We start from the raw sequence: 21,929 nt of genomic DNA on the forward strand, positions 1-21,929 counted from the left end.
AATGGATTTGTATTTCTTTTTATATTTTGCACACAATAAATCTCTCATGCAATACCCGGCAAAAACTGACTTTGTATTTCACATCCTTTTAAAAACATTAATCAAATCTGAACATTAACTCACAAAGTATCTTTATCTTAAACCACTAGCTATTTATTGTAGTCTTTCACAAAGTTCATTCAATGCATCCTTGTCCTTCCAACCTACTTTCATCAGGTTTAAGAGAAATAATTAATATGAAACTAATACACATGTGGTGTCCTATATCTTCATCATTCACTTCTTTCCAATCTGTTATCACCTACAATTTAGCTAATCCAGGCTATTGTGTGTTTTATTATGCAAAGAAAAATAAAGAGACTCTCAGTAGTAGATAGCACAGCAGAAAACCAATACCACACACACACTCATATACACAATAAAAACTGCTAGTGAAATGCGTCAACCAAGAACTCCTCTCTTTTCAAAGAATGCCATAGTGGGAAGCAAAATTAGAATAAATGAAAAGAGAAAGGTCCGGCTTTTAAAGCAAATCTACATCTGTACCGTAATGTATTTTCTTTACTTCTAATCTATTTTCTTCTATTCTGATGTTCTCCTTTGTTACATTTCAAATGTAAAATTTCTACCACATTCCCTTAGTGTCTTTTCCATTTTAGTTGTCCTTTTGTATTTCTGATATAACACCTAAACTTTCATGTTTGCTTTTCTTTTTTGAATTTTAACTCTGATACAAGCTCACTTCTGAGAAACTGCAGTCTGCATATTACCTACACATTTGTGCCATTACTCTGGAAAACCAGAGTGAGTAGAGTATTCCAAAAGTGCATGTTTTTTCCTAAAACTAGAAAACTTGAGAAAAACCTATGCTCTGAGAAAAATCCAAGTGGTAGTTCATTGGCATTTCATTCATGAGAAGCAAAAATAATGGACATACAAATATATTACATGTGCTCAGCACTTTCTCTGCACTTTTACATTTTCTGTGCTTTCTGAAGTACTTTTTCATTGTTAGGGTAAAAAAAAATAATTTCTGTAGCCCAATGCTCTGTCCTCAAAAAGAACATCATTCTCAGGTCAATGTAAGTTTTATAATACAAGAACACTACATATAAATATAACTTCTACTCCCTGAACCTGTTTAGGCTATGCCATTGCTTCCCCCTACATAAAAGCTGGGAGAATGGAAAGGATGTAGTTATATTTAAAGGGAAAAAAAAGAAAAAAAAGAGACCACATGAGGGACTTGATCTTTGTGAAATCCAGTGCTTCAGTAAAGATTTATTTTCATGCTGTAAGAACTGAACTGAAGCCCACTGAAGCCAAATAGCTCTGCTGATCTGTACAACAGAAACCGTATTCTGCATCTAAAATTACATTGCTTTTAGGAGACAGTGAGGGCAAATGACCTCAGTTATTTTCTTCCTCAAGGAAAAAAAAGAACTTGAGTAAGGGGACTTTCACTGCTCTAGACTAAAGAGACTATATAAAAGTCTTGACTCTCACATAGTAAAAATTAAATTCTTTTTATACAACAGTAGGTGTATTTAAAAAAAAAAAACCTGATATGCCTTTAATTATTTCATACCTGAAAATAGTAATTCAGAAGAATGTATTTAATCCTTCTACAAGGAAAGTCAAGAAATTACTATGATGGTGCAACAGCAAAACTGTTCTCTTTTGCCTTTCCCAATTTAAAAAGCAGTGTAAAGTTATCAATAACATAAAAAAATCTCCCCTACTAGGTCAAGGGCAACATTTGTTCACCTTACTTAAAGATCATTAAAATACATTCTTAATCATAACATGTAGTTCATTACAAATAGAATTGCCTTTGGTTCAATAAAACTAATTAAATGTAAATGGTATTGTTTACTGCTGTATGGATCTTCTGATATAAATCAGCAAGTCACCATTTATTGAAAATTACAGTGACCTCATTGCTGTTAATAAATTTGGTTTATCATGCAAGCTAGATAAGAATGCCTTAGAGCATGCATAGCACCAAAACAACTGCTCCACCTGTAACTATGAAACTGCAAGAAACCTAATCTAGGTGTTACAATATTTGCTGCTCAGCTGTCATTGAATGACTTGTTGAAATTTTAATTCTCTGATCACATTAAGTGCTTTAGAAAGACAGCAAATTCTGTATTGGTCATCTTGGTGGTGTCATCTGTTCTTTAAAAAAAGCTCTGATGGTCTGCAGGTTTGTTTATTCTGTGTCTCACCGTGGGTAGAATTACAGTGCAGCTCTGTTGACACAACTGACAGCTCATACCAACCCAAGATACTCATTGTCTTTACATCAGATAACTGAAGAAATCAAAGAGTTACAATTATGGAGAGTAAATTCCGTCAAACGTGATCAAATTGGTCACAGTTTATTTTGTCCTCAACTTGCACGCCTTCTCTTAAATCATTAATTTTATCATGAAAATATGAAAGCCTAAGCTTTCAAAAGGCGCTTCAAGCACATGGAGAAAAGGCTGTCATGGACGTTGCTTTAGACATGGAGGACGGGGAAAGCACTACTGCAATAACCTAGTACTTCAGGCAGCAAGTTTACTGGAACTATTTGATCCACTAAACCAAAAACGCAGACCATCAGACAGTGAGGTGAAATGGCAGATGCCAGAAATGTCACCCTGCACACCCCCTGCCCGCACCCCCCTCTGAACAAACAGTGACCCTCGGAAACGTAACCCATTTATATAGCCATCCATACAAATACAAGCCTTCAATCCAGTTTAAAGGCAGCATCGAGTTTAACACAAGCTTCCCGCCAGGGAAACGGACCGGGCGAGGAGAACTTTGCATTCCTCACCATCCCGCAGCTCCGCCGGCGGCTGCCCAGCAGGTGGCGATGGGGAAGCCGCCCCGCAGCCACCCGCACCGTCCCGACACTGCCAGAGGGACGCGGGCGCGCTGGGAAGGGTGTCAGGGCTGTGCTACCTACAGCAGCAGCAGTGCTGTTTGACAGGCTCAGCAGAAACGGGCATTTGTCAGGTATGAATGGTCTGGTATTTGGGAAGGTTTGTTTCCCTAAATTCCACCAAGCAAAACAGTTTGGGTGAATGGCTTGATTTAAAAAAGCTATGACAAAACATTTAGATAGCTGTTCTCTCAAGTGCCTTACTTTGACCGCGTATTTTGGGGGCAATTATGATGCACTGCCCATCTTCTGCAGAACACAGTGCAAAAACAACAAAAGCCAGGATGACATCCCAGCAGCTTCTTTTGGCAGAAGTTAGGGTCATTGCCTGATTCTCCTAACATTTTATAGAGGAAAGGAAACTGAAGTTGATGCCAAACTGGAGGCCAAAGCTCAAGCCTTCGCCAGACTGCTTCAAACTCCAGCACATTTCTGCGAAAGGAGTTTAAGCCTAACAAAAAGCTCCTTTTACACTCTGTACAGGTTATCGCAATAATAGCTGTAGAAGAATAGTTTTTTCAAGTTTCAAACAGAAAGCATAGGGATGTTTCACAAAGCAACAGATTACCAAATTAATACTTCGGAAGCAACGTGCCTAATTTTCAGTTTTAATAAGAGTTTTCACCAGCAGAGGATAGTGTAGAAACGTGGGGTGAGAAAAAGTCTACTTGAAATGGAATTCTGAAATGATCCCTACTAATAACCAAGTTGCTTCTTTTTGTTTCCACTATGTGTGCACACAAGAGAACTTAAATACTGTTTGCTGAGAAAACCTCAGCCACAGATTTTAAGCATCCCTTTTTACGTAAGTTGGGTATATATGCTATTCTTACATGCTTAAAATGTGTATCCTATTTTTATTCTTTTTTCCAAAAACATTTTACTGTAACTTCAAAGGAATAGTTCTGGCCACTGCAATTTAAATTAAGTTTTTAAAAAAAGAATAAATTTAGGGCCTATATAGACATACAGCTTATGACTCTACCAGGAACTCAGAGAATCAGACTTAAAAAAAATTAATTTCATAATGCTATTTTTTGTTAGTTTGCAATTCACAGCTTGCATAGAGCTTCATACTAATATTCTCAAGTTGTCCAGCCAGAGCTTCTTTAGATGGCTGATACTCTTCCATTATTGCCATGACAGGCAAGGTAGAAGTGTCTTTGCAGGAACTGTAGAAATACCATTGTGCTTTCCAAAGGAATGGAAACAAGTTTCTGAGATGTGTGTTGAGCACTAGCTTATGCGAAGGACTTGGGGATCACCTAAAAAGCTTCTACATTTGAGCACATTAGGCTATCATTTCCTCAAAATAATTCACACACTGATGGGGCACAGAGTGAAGCAGATATATAACATGACCACTGCAAACAGTCTAAGAACTGCTAGGAAGCAGACACTTAGAAATTATCTCCTTGAAGAACAACCAAGTATCAATGGTTTGACCAAACCACACAGTATGGAAGCTGAGAGCTAGTTTTGCGTGGTTGGCAGGAAATATTTTACCCAATGTCAGTTACTTCAGGATGATATGTCAGCTTAATGAAGAAAAAGTCTTGTCTGGAGTAGTTAACCTCCAGTAACTGGGTGATATGAGCAGGGCAGGGGCATGTCAACTGCTTGGTGGCTTCCATCTGCTGCTGGTGGCTAGGGAAAGTTTAGGTGTACATAGCTCCTTGATTAACAGCACCCAGCCTCATAACACCAAAACTCAGAACACTGGAATTGCAACCACCAAACAGAACTCAAAGGAGGCACTGCTCTGCATACAGTTTTTTGCTGAGTGCAGTCAGTGATGCTTCCACAACAGAAGAGAAATAAAACATAATAGCTAAGTGGGACACAGTTGTAACTACCTGAAAACACTATTTAAATAAATAAATAAAAAAAAAAATTAAAAAAAAAAAAACACCAAATAAACCCAGATTTAAAATTGACCGGATTTTAGTTAAATGCAAATGGGCAAGTTTTGTTTTGTTTTTTTAATGAAAAAACAAGATAGGCAAATGATTACATTGTAAAAGCCTAGAGAAGAGGCATGATTACAAATATTAAGTTTACCTGCAGGCTACAGAATACCTGTTAAAGGTTGTTCTTGCACCAGAACTTGTCTTGGAGCCTAACTTGGCATCTAGGTCTGGCATGACCACCCTTCAGTTCCATCCTTTGTTCCCGGTCCTCTAAATTAAAACCTAGCTATTTTTTTCCTCCTTGTGTCATATGTGAAGTTAGTAGCCAAAACATTATGAAGGCAAGAAAAAATAGCCCCTCTCTAAATCTGAATGAATAACTGCAGAAATTTTGCTGAGATCTGTCAGATAACCTAAAACTTAGCTTTTCTATTGAGAGGACATATGAAATGTCCTCTTCGGGTATGTTTGCTTTTAATAAAACATTTAAAGGATTATTTGTCAAAACACCAGGCACTCTGTACACAGAAATTTCCACAAGCTTGCAACTTGACTATATTTTCAAATAAAGTCTTAATATCAAGCCATCTCTCCTGTACAATTGCAAGATTCCATGGAGCAAGGAACACAATTCAGCTTCTCATTAAGAGACATTTATACAATTCTACATATTTTAAAAAATATTTTGAATGTATACACATACATGTGTCCTTTTTCACAAATTTATGAGCTACCCATGACACAACACATCTACTCCCTCAAAAAATACACACAATCAGGTAAGTCTTGGACAGTCCTCCTTGTGCCAACTTGCACATTGCACTGTTAGACCAGAAAGCACCTTGACAACAGAAAACACTTCAACTTTCAAAACTGCTGCTTTCCACGCTTACAAGTTAGATTAAAGCAATGGTTCCTGAGGCAAAGGTGGCTTTTTAGTTGGAAACACTACAACTGTGATACACGTCTGTGGAGTATGGATCTCAATGTGGATCAGAATGAGATGCACCAAGTCGAAAAATAAAAATCCAATTCTGTATCTGTTTCTTTCCAGTTTCTCACTCAGTGGAGTATCTCCTATTTATTGAACAAACTAAGACTTTGGTAACAGGTATTTCCCAGTCCTTACAATAACTGCAATGATATTTCAGATAAGAGATATATATGCATACCTTAAAAGCAAACAGATAAAATGCTTACCCCCAAAGCCGGCAATCTTTGTGTGCAACTGACAGCAACCTTCAGTTTCCAGTCTGTTTCTCCATCGAGCTGGTCAGTTCGAATGAAACATGAACCTTGAAGTTATAAAAAGACATCAAACTATTTTTTTTCTCTAAAAAATTCAGTTTTCATCAAAAAATTTAGAAGAGAGAAAATAAGGCAATTAACAGTAATTTTAAAATAAATGTGCTACATAGAAGAGAATCCATATTTTGGAATGCCTTTGTGTTTTCTTCCAGGAATGCTGGAGACACACACAGTAGCACTATTTTTCTGATAAAAGTAGATAAGATTCTTGTTCATGAACTGGGGTGAGTGGGGAAAATCCTATTTAATCCTATTAAATCCTATTTAACAGAAACCTTGAACAGTTAAAGGTTTCAAAGCCGATACAGATTTTTTTCTTTCTAGAATTATATCACTTGTATGATTCCAACACAACAGAATAATGAACTGGCGTCCATGATTTTTGACTCTTTGCTCGTATGACATCACACACTTCCACTGCTTATAATCTCCTGGTTTCTCTGAAACAATTTTTTTTTTTTTAATAAACACTTAACATGGATGACATTCAAAATAATGAGTTGAAATGTATTATATTTAAATATTTTTGAATAATCTGTAGTTGACAAGGATCCAAGGCTAAAGAAACCTGCCAACACATGTGTAGTACTTCACATACAAGGGAAGTTTAGGATACAGACTGATGCAAAATGAAGAGAATCAGTATACTTTACAGACAGAAGACCAGTTTTCCTGAAACAGAAAATTAAGACCAGTGCAGAGCCTCACCCCATCCCAATAACTAGTTTGATGGTACCATTGGGTATTACTTGGGTTACTAATGTATTAAAAGCATACACTTTCCTACAATTTCGACCTAGTTTCAAGCCTTTAAACCTTTAAAAAAGGTGGTAAAATGTTAATGCTGCTCTTCACAATTGCAATTCTAAAGAAGCCCTTAGATAGTTTTAAATAATAATTACAGATTCCATTACATCACAGCCTAACACCTGTGTACATTACTATTACGGTGGGTTATGTATGTAAAAGAAAAATGTATTCTTCTAGTCATTTGTAAATTTTAAACAATGTGTATAGACATATGCACGTATATCCAAAATTCCTTCTATATTTCAACAAATCATATTAAAACTAACAAAGCAGTTACCTCACTAGAAGTGATATGGTAGCTATTAGACTGAAGGAAACTCTTAGTTTGTCCAGGCTTGAGTCCACTTGCACAGACAAGAATAAAGCATGCTATAGGCTTTGAATCTAACAGTCAACACATTAAGAAAGGCTACCTACCTGTGAACACAAAATTAACCAAGAAATTTTTTCAATAGGGAATACAGAACCTTGTATAAGTAAAATCTAACAGAAACCAATGTTTTATTCATCAAGGCCTGTAAATTGAACAGTTCAATGAGCTAATGGTCTGAGAGAGAAGCCACCTGGAATGATATATGACTAGAAGGTAGCATTTTTCCACAACAGTCTTGAAAGAAGCTTACAAACCTTCATGTAACATCTATATTTATAGTAAGTGCATAGTAAATAAACAAAACTGTAAATGTTAATCTAAACAACTCTAAGAATACATTATCACAACTACGTTTCACCCAAAACTCAGAGCTGCAAAATGTGAACCTGTATCAAAAGTCCTTTTTAAAATTTTAATTTAAAGTTCTTGATAGGATTCTTTATGGATTTTTTTCTAGAAATAAAATACTATAAAGCATTTTTTTAAGAGTTCAGTAACATACACTGCATTATAACCAAGGGTGAGATACCTAGGAAAACTCAGAAATACCATGGTTTCACCTCACTTTCTATCCATGGCAGAGATTAACCTACTTTCCATCATACTTATACAAGCCATTTCATGGTTCTCTTTACCATTCCTGTCAATGGTTGCTCTCTTCCATCAATTTCATTTGGAATTATACTATAGATCAATGCAGTTCAAGACCAGGGTGGCTCCTGTGGATGGTTGACTGCACATATATTCATTTAATAGAGCTCACACTATGACATGTATTGGCCAGCTGCATTTCCTCTCCACTTCAGCAGTTAATTTTGTCAATAACTTATCTCAGAGCCTCTTTCCCTTTTATCCAGAAAAAGGGACTGCTTTCTGCCAAGTCAGCTTTCAATAGTGATCACAACAGCAAAACTGAAACAATGCAATCCTCTAACTTAAATACTGCAGCAGATTTGGCTAAGTAATTGAAGTTATACTATGATATACCGATTTTAAACCTGCTTTAAATAAGCTATAAACATGGGTGATTAAATATGTAATTAGTAAAATTATATAAAAACAACTTTTCACCTGCAAAATATTCCCTACTGCATATTGTGTGGAAGTCACCCTTACTTTACCTTTGGAAGGTATTTGAGTCAGTAGTACATAAAACTTCTAAGAATCTAGGTCTTCTGAAAAATTGGCACTGTAACAGCTCCACTTTAAAATGCTTGGAACCATTTCCCCCTCCTCCCCAGTCAAAAAATAATAAAAAAGCAAGCAAAACCAAACCAATTTATTAAAAACTCATTTTACGTGCTTTCACAGAATGCTTTAGGTCAGTGTAAAAGATACCTTGTCTTTCTAGCCTGATTATGACTTTCTAGAAAAAAAAAAAAAACCAACTTCTAGACAAGTACCAAAAATTGCTGTGGAAAAATAACTTCTGGAAAAATAAGTGTGGAAATAACTTCTTCGCTACCCTGGAGAAGTTGGTTTAGTTTGCTGCAGAAACAAAACTGTCAATTGTAATACATCCTGTGTATTACATACATGCCTCTGTGTTACATTCATTGTTCTTTCAGGGATGTTTTAAGGGAAAGGCTCTTTAGTAAGAGACTGCAACAGGATTTTTCTTAGTGGCCTAGTGGTATCCTAAAATAACCAGAGAGAAGCAGAATATCCTATCAGTCACATAAGTATGGCTCTTGAATAATCCAAGACTGGATAACTGAATCAAAATATCTCAAAATACATCCATCAACACATGAAGATTTCCTGCAAATCAGATTCTGAAAATGGTATAGAAAATTTAGGTAGAATGGCATCATGAAAAGACAGAGCTTCCTCCCTGCTTTCTTCTTGATCATGAGAGCCTGGTGCTTTTGCTTTTATACAGAGAAGGTGGGAAAGTATGCCAATCACAGAATGGTAGGGTTGGAAGGGACCTCTAGAGATTTTCCAGTTCAACCCCCCTGGTAGAGCAAGACCACCTAGAGCAGATCCCACTTCGAATCATAGACTCACAGAATCATCAAGGTTGGAAAGAACCTTCAAGATCAACAAGTTCAACCACCAGTCCTGCACCACTGTAACCACTAAATCATCTCCTGAAGCGCCATGTCACCCCCAGGGATGGTGACTCCATCACCTCCCTGGGCAATCAATTCCAATGCTTCACCACTTTTTTGGTGAAGAAATTCTCCCTAATATCCAATCTGAAGCTCCCCTGGCACGACTTGAGCCCATTTCCTCTTGTCCTATTGTTAGTCACTGGGGAGGAGAGGCCAGCACCTGCCTCACTACAACCTTCTTTCAGGGAGCGGTAAAGAACAGTAAGGTCTCTCCCTCAGTCTCCTCTTCTCTGAGCTGAACAGCCCCAGCTCCCTCAGCCTCTCCTCCTAAGACCTGTTCTCCAGACCCCTAATCAGCCTGGCTGCCATTCTCTGCACCCTCTCCAACACCTCTACGTCCTTCAAGTACTGGAAGGACACTTAATGTACCTGACTTCCAGGGCTGCCCAGGTTTCCTAACTAATAGCAACATGAGAAATTAAGATCGTTTTCTTGCCGTTTTTCTTTTCCCACTTGTCCTGTATCATAGAATCACAGAATAATTTGGGTTGGATGTGACCTCTAAAGGTCATCTAGTCCAAACCCCCTGCAGTTAGCAGGGACACCCTCACCTAGATCAGGTTGCTCAGATCCTCGTCAAAAGCATCACCTTGAATACCTCCAGGGATGAGAACTCAAGAACTCAATTATCAAGAATTCAGAACTTAATTTTCATTTCCCAACTCCAAATTCCCAGTTTGGAAGAAGAATCTGAGAAAGAAACTCTAAGTCATGGGATGGGGTGGGATGGGAAGAGGTGGGATGAGATAGGATTCTAAATTCAGAGGGAAAAAACTAACAAATAACTTAGTCTGACTCGCAGTAAAAAATTACTAAGTAAATGAGACATTATAAAATACTTCCACACTTCTGTCCTTCACTTTTTCTGCTCTTGCTTTGAGAAATATTACAGCTGATTTTGTCTTCAATGTCACCTATTTAACCAGAATTTTAAAGTGAAATTATTTTTTTAAATATTTCCATTTTTAGATTTCACAAGTACATTCAAATCTCTTCAACAGAGCTTTAACAGTCAACCCACACACTGTATTTGTTACAAACATCAGTATACACAGTAAAGAACAGTATATAAGAAGCCAGTCAACAACTCAGAAGCTATGAAAACCGTATTTAATTGTTTCTCAGACAACATAAAAATTCACAGATTTCTGCTTGCAATTTTTTGCCAGATACTAGCAAGCTTAAAAGTCTTGCATACAAACACTAAACAGAATTCATAGGTATAACTCATAGATACTATAGCACACATTTTCATGTTCTACTTGGCTAGGATGCATCAGAGAAAAGCAAGTATAATTTTGTTGTATAAAGCAGATATGCAGAAATATGCATATTTTACAAGCATATTTAAAGACCAATCATCCAGTATTGAAAAGGTATTGTTTTTGTCTGCATAAATTCAGGGTTGAATTCCACATTCCAAATATATCATCAAAAAACAACAATAGAGTGTGTACACTTAGGTTAGTCTAAAAAATACTAAATTGTTACATTTAAAGTAATATGTAACTGATAATTAGTGTCACTTATTCTTAAACAGAAATATTGCTTAATCACCACTACAAGTCTGGATTTCTCAGTCAACTCCAAATAAATAAAATTATGTCTGTCTTTTCTCACAAAAGCTGTATTCAATGAATTTTTTACAAATAAGAACAACAGCTACAACTAATGACTTTCAAGCTTCAGCAAAACTGAATTATTAAATCTGTCTGCCTATATCCTATTACATCCTACTTATGAATACTTGATTTTATTTTGTATAATTGACAACAGTTGTCAGGGAAGGAAGGTTTTTAACAGCAATCAAATTAAGATCAACTGGTATAAGTGTCCCAGTGAAGAGCCTCTGTCAAGTGTTGATGAATTAACTGATGGGTCACTGAGTGGCACATGAAGCTGTGGTGTCATAAACAGCTATATATTGTCCAGTAATATTACTGGCCTTCCTGCTTTAAGTCAAAAGCTTTGAAAGAGATGGGTTACTAGAATAAACCCAGCAAAAGAAAAATGGACTTGGTCTTTGCACACCTAACACCAGATCATTTTCAAGCAACTTAATTTTTAAATCATTTATATTACTTATGTGACAATGTACGTGAAAATTTTAAGATGATGACAAGATGAACAGCAGCTCCAGGATAACACGCTGGAATACAGAGTTTCATTTACCAGTAAACAAGAAGCTTTCAATTATGATAGCTTCTAAGGAGGGATAAAAAAAATCAAAAAAAAAAAAAAAAAAAACACCCCAGGACACCTGAAACACCCCATTTAAGCTACAATGCCATCACATAAGATGCAATCAAAAAAGTAGTGGCATTTATATGACTGGTTTAAAATTAGTTTTAAAGCATTAATTTCTCCTCAGACCATGAGAGAACTGTGTGTACTTGTGATATTTGGTCTGAATTAAGAAACTGATAAAGCAACTGATTACTTGGAATTTAAGCCATCAGTCACTGGATCTATCCACATGTTAATTTACATTCTAAACAATCAACTGATGGTCTTATAGGATACCATGTATTAATACATGTCAATATGATACTCCCAAACTCATCACAGTTCCTTATTGACAAGAACACAGGTGCTTTTTAATCCAAGCTTGATCACACTGCATCTTTTTTGAATTGCTATATTGATTTAGGACGCTTTCAGAATTTTCGGTTCTATTTTTATTAAAAACATTATGGAATTATCATACATATAGCCAACAATGTTCCAAGTAAAAACAAAACAAAACAAAACCAACCCAGCAAAAACCAAAGCATCTGCATTCATATTCCCATTCTCAAATTAACTTACTGATTCATATAATTCTGAGACATACAGAAGTATACTCAAGCACTAATTTATCTTTTCCATTTAATAGCATCTGATGCACAGCTTTCCATCATTATTCTTTTGATACATTCTGGTAATCTCTTAGGAGAAGCCCAGTTGTTTAGAAAAAAAGAATGTGAATTATTTACCTCTTCATTTTACTGACTGAATCAAAAACACACACAGAATGCTTAGAACACTGAAAAAGTTCTCGCTTTTTTGATTAAAAAAAAAAAAAAGTGAAGGAGGTTGGAATTCCACTTTATAGTGGGATGAAAGTAAGTGCTGTACTTGGCACATATCAGCTTTACCATTAAGTTTTATAAAATCAGCAAAAAAATTTTGATTGACAATAATCCATGCTTGTGCATTTGCTTAGACTGCTATTCTAGTTGATTTTAACATTTAGAAATGGAGTAACTGATTGTGATCTGTCCCATGAATACTCCAAACACGTAGCCTGATTAAAATATGAGAATTTTTAGAATATTTTCAGCCTTGTTCATTTACTTGTAAACCAATTCTGCTCACATCTTCAGCACTCAATATTTATTTCAATATTTACTCCATATGTTAGTATCAGAAGCACATTTCTTGACAAGCACTAGAAGCTATAACTTCCTTCAACTGAATCAAGATGAAAATATTTTCCAAAAGTAATAGTACCACAACAGAAGAAAAACCCTACCTAGCACAACCTACTACAGCAAGCTAATTTCACTGGGGTTACAAACCACTGATACAAATTATGCTGCTCATCTGGATAGGTAAAAGGAACAAAACAGAACCTTTTGCCTCTAGAGAGGTTACAGTCTTTTAACAAAAAAGTGGTTCCACTGCAAAACAGTTTGAAATAGGAACTATTTCAAAATAGGAAAATAGCACTAAAATAGGAAAAACGTCTAACATGATACTGTTCCATGAACGTTATTCCATAAGCACCACCTGTTTTAATATCATATCATTATTCTGGTCTATGTACTGAATTCAACTGGTATTTTCCATTTTTCTGTCCTTAACAGAGTGGTCATTTGGTTCTTCCAAGAAATCATCCTGGTTTACAATTGGAAAGTTGGTTCTTATTTAAAATGTATTATGAGAACTTTTCTAAGTGCAAGTACTGCATCTTGCTTTAAAGATTCATTAGGATCCTTCTTAAAAAGTACAACCAGATATGCAGTAGTGACACAGGACAATCACTAAACTGCTATCATAACAGAAATGGAATCAGGAATTAGGACTTTTAAACTAGTTTTCCTTCTTTTTTGGTTAGGAAAAAAATCAAAATAAATTAAAATAGTTTTCTGGTCCTAATGCAAGGCACATAGTAACATCAATGCCACAAGTAAACATGAAAAATTTTTTAAGAATATTGACTAAACAAACTCTCCGATTTGAGAACTCTGACAGCAGAGCCTAAGTCTCCCCCGCATCAACCTCCCTAATGCACTTACATATCTCTATAGACCAGTAATACAAAAATAGTTGAAAGGGACCTGGGGATACTCCTGCATGGAAAGAGACCATGAGCCAGCAATGTGCCCTTGTGGCCAAGAAGGCCAATGGCATCCTGGGGTGCATTAGAAGGGGGGTGGTTAGTAGGTTGAGAGAGGTTCTCCTCTCCCTCTACTCTGCCCTGGTGAGGCCACATCTGGAATATTGTGTCCAGTTCTGGGCCCCTCAGTTCCAGAGAGTCCAGTGCAAAGTGACCAAGATGATTGAGTGGAACATCTCCCTTATGAGGAAAGGCTGAGGGAGCTGGGGCTCTGCAGCTTGGAGATGAGGAGAATGAGGGGTGACTGCATTAATGTTTATAAATATGTGAGGGGTGAGGCCAGAAGGATGGAGTAAAGCCTTTTTCAGGAGTGACTAATAATAGGACAAGAGGAAATGGTTATGAACTGGAGCATAGGCAGTTCCATATAAATATTAGGAAGAATTTTTTCACTGTGAGAGTTTCAGAGCACTGGCACAGGCTGCCCAAGGAGGTTGTGGAGTCTCCTTCCCTGGAGACATCCAAAGCCCACTTGGATGTGTTCCTGTGTGACCTCCTGTAGGTGACCCTGCTTTGGCAGCAGGGGTTGGACTAGATGATCTTTCCAGGTCTAACTTGAACCCCTAACTTCCTATGATTCTATGAAAAATACGTCTGTACCTCAAAGAAAAGGGCTTGTAGCTGACTCATAGAACATTTTCTCTCTTGATGAGAGAGGAACTCACAAGCAAACAGAGGAGACTGAGCTAAGTGTATAGCCAAATATACCAGAATCAACTGGTTTAGTCTTGGAAGATGTTAGCAGCGGAGTAGTTATCAACTTGAAAATTATGCCATTAACTAAATCAGAACTGGCCCTGGTATCTTATACAGCTTAAGCACAGAAAAGTACAAGTCAAAGGAGTTGACAAAGCCATCAGATTACAAAAGGTATGTGAAAAACAAGAGGATAAAACTTTGGTTTAAAAATTAAACTTTTGCACATTCTACTTTACCAAGCAGGAGTCTGGGAAGATGCAACAGATCCACATGCAAAGATTTAATAATAAGAACTTCACAGGTTATGCAGAAATTCCTTTTTCATAACATAGATGAGGATGACGAAGACATCCAAACATTTTCCAAACATTTTGAAAAGTTTAAGTTAATGTTGACAGCTTGCCCAATAAAGTCTTCAGACTAGAAAAAAAACCCAAACCCCCCTCCCCCCCCCCCCACAAAATTAAATACATAACAGAATAAAAGATAACAGTATCTCTAAAAAAAACACTACGTGTTGTATCAATCTTGAACAGATACTTTACCAAACACACATTATAAACTGCTTCTATTCAATACTATTAAATCTAACTTCTACAAGAATAAATTCTTTGTCTTTTATTTTCAAAAACTTTGGCAACATATCCAAAGTCTATCAGTTATAAACATATACATAGTTTGTTTGCGTGACTTGCCCTGTCTCTGAGAATCACTTTGAGGATTCTCATCTTCAGCTTTTCTAAGCTGTTTCCCAAAACTGGCAGAATTGTTTGGGATTTCAAGATATTCAGACTACCTCAGCCATGCCAAGTGCTCTGAAATTCTAGGGAAATGCATTATCTCCGGAGTGCAGGAACAGGCAAACTTATTCCTAACACTGTCTCCTTACAGGATTTCTTTTAGCAGAAAAAGTAAATACTAAATCATTCCTTTGTCACTTACTATTTTGCTGCAAATCTAATAAAACATGCATTGTGCTACTCACCCGAGTATGCAAAAAAAAAAAAATAATTAGGAAATTAAATATATTATCATGCCTTCAAATAACATTTTACGGTATAATTTTATGTCAGTAAAAGAAAGAACAATACTATTAGGAGCTTAATGTCTGCCATGACCTCCTTCTTTCACCACATAACACTCATACTAACTGACTTAAACAAGTAGTGATCACATAGAATCACTATTACTCAGTGGCTAAAGTAGATACCAAAGCATTTCAAGCTCAAGTTAAATCAATGTTAAAAATGAAATAAGAACTGAAGTATAGAAAGAGATTAAAGCAGTTTGGACAGATTGTTGGCAGCTACTCATGCCCTAAAGATAAACTTATCTGGCCGTATGTGCAAAACTTAGCCCCAGTCATTTATCATTCTCTATAGAAATAGGTTTTCAAAGCATTTTCACTCTGAGACAGGTAGTTTTTATAATTCTTGTTTTCTAAACATAATAGAAAATTCCAGAATGTGTGACAAATGCAAATCCTTCAGCCTTATTCTGCAGCAGTTGGTTTTATAAAGAGATAAAAGTGACATCAGTTTCCTAAGTGAATTCCAAACTGACATTTTTTCCTCTGCTTTGAGGTTCAAATATCTAAAGTTCCAGAACAGGCTTATGTCCAGACAATTAAGTTGTTTATAGAACACCTATTCCTAACTGCCCAGAATAAACAGATACTACTTGAATCAACTTTATTTTATATATACTTGCAGCAAGTTTGGGGATTCATATTAAGACACGAATATTCTAATCCTTGCATTATCAGATTTACAAAACTAGACCTTTAAAATAAATACTTGCCAGCACAATGCCCTCTTTCTGCGAATAAATGCTTAAGAGTACATAATTTTCAAAATAATTCTTTGATCAGCAGACTTTGCTTGAGAAGGTAGAGTCTGCAGTAAGTCTTGCTAGTTTACTCAGAGCTCCTTCCAACAGCAAAAAAACTGTATGAATGACTTAGCCTATTGCTTGCATTGCACTGTTTACCCTAGTAAAATGGTTACAATTTTTAAAAAACATCATATGTGAGGCAGCTATATTGCTACAGAAATGAATTTCTACAAAGACTCAAACAAAATTATTTTCATAGTATTCCCACATTTTACTCATTCCATTATTGTTAATTACAAGAATACTGGAAACCCTTAACTACAAATTTTATTAAAAGTGAGATTGCTCTTCTTGTTGCAGCTGTGAAAATATAAACATTGTGACTAGTAATCTGTGCCTCAGTAAATATACTATTTTTAAGGAGTTTCATAAATGAAGTCCAAGAAACTATGGAACAGATGTTCAAAAGGACCCTCAACAAGCTGAAGAAATGGGCTGACAAGGACCTCTAATTCAACAAAAAATGGTGCAAAACCTTGCAGCTGGTGAGGAACAGCCCCACACAATGGTATATGCTAAGGGCCACCCAACTGGAAACCAGCTTAGCAGTCACCAGATTCACCATGAACCAGAAACACGCCCTTGCAGCAAAGAAGGCTACTGGTATCCTGGGCTGTATCAGACCAAGTGTTGCCAGCAGCCTGAGGCAGCTGATCCTTCCCCTATGGCTCAGCACTGGCGAGGCCACAGCTGGAGACCTGTGTCCGGTTCTGGGCTCCCAGTACAAGTGATGGCATATTGGAGAAGCTCCAACAGAGGACAACAAAGATGACAGACTGAAACATCTTGCATATGAGGGAAGTCTGAGAGCTGGGACTGCTTACTCTGGAGAAGAGAAGGCTCTAGGGAGATGTCAGCAGTGTGTATAAATAGCTGAAGGGAGGGTGCAAGGACTGAACCAGGTTTTTTGCAGTGGTGTACAGTGACAAGACCAGAGGCAACAGGTACAAACTGACGCACAGGAGGTTCTCTTTGCACATCAGGAAGCAAGAATTTGTATTTTTTTAACTGTGATGATTAATGAGCATTGGCACAGCTTGCCCAGAGAGACTGCAGGATTTCCCTCCTTGAAGATACATAAAAGCTGCCTGGACAGGCTCCTGGGCACTCAGCTCTAGGTGGCCCTGCTTGAGCAGGGTTGCTGGACTAGATGGTATCTGGACATTATTTAAAAAACTTCATTCATCCTGTGATTCTGCTGTGCCATCTGATGTACTCACATATGCAAGACCAAAGCAATGTAACAGAGATTTGAAAAATACCAGATGTAACAACTGTGCAACTGGCATTACCTTGAAAGGAATGAAAAGTTTTTCACAATCAAGGGACTGTGTGAATTTGTAAATTATTTCCCATTTCCCTACTGCTTCCATTGTAGACTTGTATGTATACATGCAGTATTTTGGAATGTCTACACCAGTAAATTACTATTTCCTGGATTTAAAGAGATACAGTAACAAAATTGTTTGTCATCTCTGCCATATGTAATGAACAAAACCAAAATACAGAGATTCAGCCTTAACCTTCCTCCATTTCTTTTAAATATCTGTAAAACCATGATACTGTTACAGAGGTTTTTCTCTTAATTTTTTTTTTTTTAATTTATTGCGAAAGCCCATTAAGAACTTGCAGAAACCTCTGTTATATGGGGAGCCTGACAGCAGCAAAGAATTCACATCAGAGGAGTGATTTCTACCAGCAACATCCCCTCAGGAAGCAATCCTAACTCAAAATCCAAACAGCCATCTAGCTGCCTCCTTTCATGAAAGAGAGCAACACCAGTGTTACAGACAGTCAAAACATGAATACAAAACAAAAACCCACCTATGTTAGTCTTTATAATGACTTTTCTACAGGCTGATTAAAATATCCAGAAGAATCTGAGAACTTAAGATACATTTACACAATCAGTATCAAGTACTTACACTACACAAGGATATTCTAGCTGAAAGACAATGTATGTGATACAGTAAAAAAAAAAAACAAAAAAACAAAAAAAACCCCACCTCCAACTAAGCTTGATTCACTGAAATTCAGCTTCTGCTATGAGAGTTAATACTAACATATATGAATGTTAATAACAACATATCCTAAAAAACTCAGCATCCCTAAAATTGCATTTTGGGAGGCCAGTGGGAAGTAGAAGGGGAGGAAATCAAGCACATACCACTTGAATGAAAAAAAGCCAGAATAATTTTAGGCTGAACTTTGTAAGCTACTCATTTGTAATAGCTTCTTTTTTTGGCTGAAGATACAGAATAACCCAATGCTGCAGACTACATTAATATGTAGCGTAAATATTAAAGTTGGAAAATAGTACTTTGCCCCAAAAGAAGCTTACAGGGTAGACTGGATTTTCAGAATAGTTCAAACTCTTCGATTTACTTTTTACAGATTTATAGTAAGAAGTTATAGTTAAACTGTTTTATGGCACAGAAGATAAAATTACATACAGAACATAAAACCATGCAAAACCTAATGTGTTTTACAAAGTACTTAAAGCATCAACTATAAATTAAACCATAAATCAGTCAAAACTGCAACATCCAGAAAGAAACAATTACAGATGTAAGTGTTCACTCTTTAGTCAAAAAACAATTACTGCCATATGCTTGTATTTTAGGGGATTATTTTTGTTGTGGGTTTTGTTTGTTTTTAAAGAAGTGCATTACCAATATAACTAGTCGGTCTGTCACATGCTTAGATAAAAATTACATTTGGTGTGCAGCAGAACAGTATATAAAATATTTTGTATCAGAATTCTAGGAAGATTTCACTCAGTTTGCTCTTTACTCACTATACATTATATTGAACATTTACAGAGCAGATGCACAACTAATTTTAAAAATGCTTGTGAGTACTTTGAAAATGAAATTATTAAAATACTATTAGAACACATTAAACTTTTGAAATAAGTAGATTTTATAGACAGCAAATTAATGTAGCATCTTACAGAAAAAAATTAATATGATGTTCTTAGAAAGCTGATTGAAGTAGACTTGATGAAGTTCACATTCAAAAATGTTTTTCTTCACACATTCATGACAGGGATTCACCCTGTTTCCCTCCTTCAATCTGTATCTGACAAAGAGTTATAGTAAACGTGGTCCTTCACAATTTACTATTCATATATATTCCAGTGAAGACAAAGGCATCCTGTGCAGATGCCTTTCTGGCCTGGATTTTGTTATTGACAACTATACCTGTGCCTCATCCTTCAACTACTAGTACTATAGGGAAGGGAGACTACACAGACTTTTGTAACCTCACAAACAGAAACCAGGGACAAACACATGCTATAGTGTAGATATGAAAAATACGTAATTTAAGAACTTGTTTTGTTGCAAGGTAGGTCTACTCATTCATTTATTCCAGCAGTGACAATGCATTTGATGCAAATTGCTGCAAGAATCTTAATTAAGCACAGCAAGCTACCTCTCACCAGATGAACAGTTCCTGATGCTCCTACAATGCTAAACTCTGCAAAATGTGTCCTATACATTTCTACTGTACACCCACCACTTAAAGAAATTACAACTGGTACATACCTGTCCTAGAGTGGACAACAATTGCTTCCAAATGCCTAGACACATAACACCTAATCCAATTTAGCTAGTAAAGATCAGCAAAATTTTGGATCAACACGCATACTAACCTTCTAACACTTATATGTGGCATGCACAGGACCTAGCAGCCCTGAGGAAAAGGGCTTGGGAGTGGAGGTGGATGAGAAGTTCAACATGAGCCATCAGGGCACACTTGCAGCCCAGAAAGCCAACCAGATCCTTGGCTGCATCAAGAGAAGCGTGGCCAGCAGCCCGAGGGAAGTGATTCTCCCCCTCTGCTCTGCTCTCGTGAGACCCCACCTGGAGTGCTGCATCCAGGTCTGGAGACCCTGTTACAGGAGGGACATGGATGTGCTGGAGTGTGTCCAGAGAAGGGCCACGAGGATGATCAGAGGGCTGGAGCACCTCTGCTATGAAGAGAGTCTGGGAGAGTTGGGGTTATTCAGTCTGGAGAGGAGAAAGCTCCAAGGAGACCTCATTGTAGCCTTCCAGTATCTGAAGGGGCCCTACAGGAAAACTGATGAGGGACTTTTTAGGATGTCAGGTGGTGATAGGAACAGGGGGAATGGATTCATAGTAGAGGAGGATAGATTTAGATTAGATATTAGGAGGAATTTCTTCACCATAAGGGTGGTGAGGCACTGGAACAGGTAGCCCAGAGAGGTGGTGGAAGCCCCATCCCTGAAATTTTTTAAGGCCAGGCTGGACAGGGCTCTGAGCAACCTGATCTAGTGGGAGGTGTCCCTGCCCATGGCAGGGGGATTGGAACTACATGATCTTAAAGGTCCCTTCCAACCCTGAAAATCCTGTGATTCTATTGATTTTAATTTAAAGCAATTATTTTACAGGTGCAGAAGTCCTCCTACTTTCTATTTTTCTAGAAGCTGTGCTTTCAGCTGAAAGTTTCCAGGCCAGTAGGAAAAGACGACCTTCTGAGTAGCCCAATAATAAACATTATTAATCCCTTTATAATCATGCAGGATTCAAGAGATTTTAATTATCAGAAGCATTATGCATTTTAATACAATGAAGTACTGTGGGAGAGAATAAAAAGAAAAGCCCGTATTTTCTGTACCAGAGAGGGTGGTTAATCAAGATGGACATTATATAGAGATTATAGGAAACTTTGTCAGTCTGGACCAGTTATAGATTGTCTAGTGCATCGTATCAGCATTTAAAAGTCATTAGCAAGACACAGTAACTGCACAATAATTTCTTTTTCTTTCAGCAAATATATAGCTTTAGTAGTGTTGTGTAGGCTATCAGAAATATTTGTCTTTTCTTGCAAATGACCTCTGCAAATTCAGCCTTTTATCTGAAATATATGATAGAACTCCAGTGCTATAGTGAAATACCAAAGGCCACTACTAAAGGGTTTACCAATATCACAGCTATTACCTTTGTGAAATTTAGTGCTTTCTGACAAATATCAGACAGTTCTTCAGGATCTGAAGAGAAATGGTAATATAAAGGATGGAAACTCATTTGAGTTATATGAGGGGCATCCAATAGCAATTCCTAAACTTTAATCAAAATAGCTGTAATTTATAGGCTTCCTATAAAAGGAGATAATAATTTCTCAAAGATTAAAAAAATGTTGACAAACAGAGCTAACAAGAAGTACTTTTCTTTCACTCACCAAATAAAATTGTTTGGTGTTTTTTTCTGACCAAAAGGCAGTATTATTTCTAAGTTTAAAAAAAAAAACTAATAAGTTATTTCAGGTTTTAAACTCATTGAAATAGTTTTTTTAAAATATTTTAACAACACATTAGTAGGGTCAGATATCCATTCTTTTCAGTTTAACAACTGAAATATGATCACATGACATTTAAATGATAACAACTACTTAGAAACCATTTAAAATACAGTCAAGTAATATTAAATGTGTAGTATTTTAAATATAAATATTTGCTTTACTTAAATATTTTATTATA

The 21,929-nt window shown here is 36.6% G+C and overlaps 1 protein-coding gene across 1 annotated transcript in view; it reads right to left on the reverse strand.

Moving 5' to 3' along the window:
* The window catches only part of ATP9B (ATPase phospholipid transporting 9B (putative)), a 159,960-nt gene that overhangs the window by 85,681 nt on the left and 52,350 nt on the right, over positions 1 to 21,929 (reverse strand). The window contains exon 8 of the mRNA XM_071736298.1: positions 6,046 to 6,140. Within this exon, the coding sequence (XP_071592399.1) occupies positions 6,046 to 6,140 (95 nt within the window). The remainder of the gene's footprint in view (positions 1 to 6,045; positions 6,141 to 21,929) is intronic.

Source organism: Heliangelus exortis, chromosome 2 (genome assembly GCF_036169615.1).
Source record: "Heliangelus exortis chromosome 2, bHelExo1.hap1, whole genome shotgun sequence".
NCBI classification, from domain to species: domain Eukaryota; kingdom Metazoa; phylum Chordata; class Aves; order Apodiformes; family Trochilidae; genus Heliangelus; species Heliangelus exortis.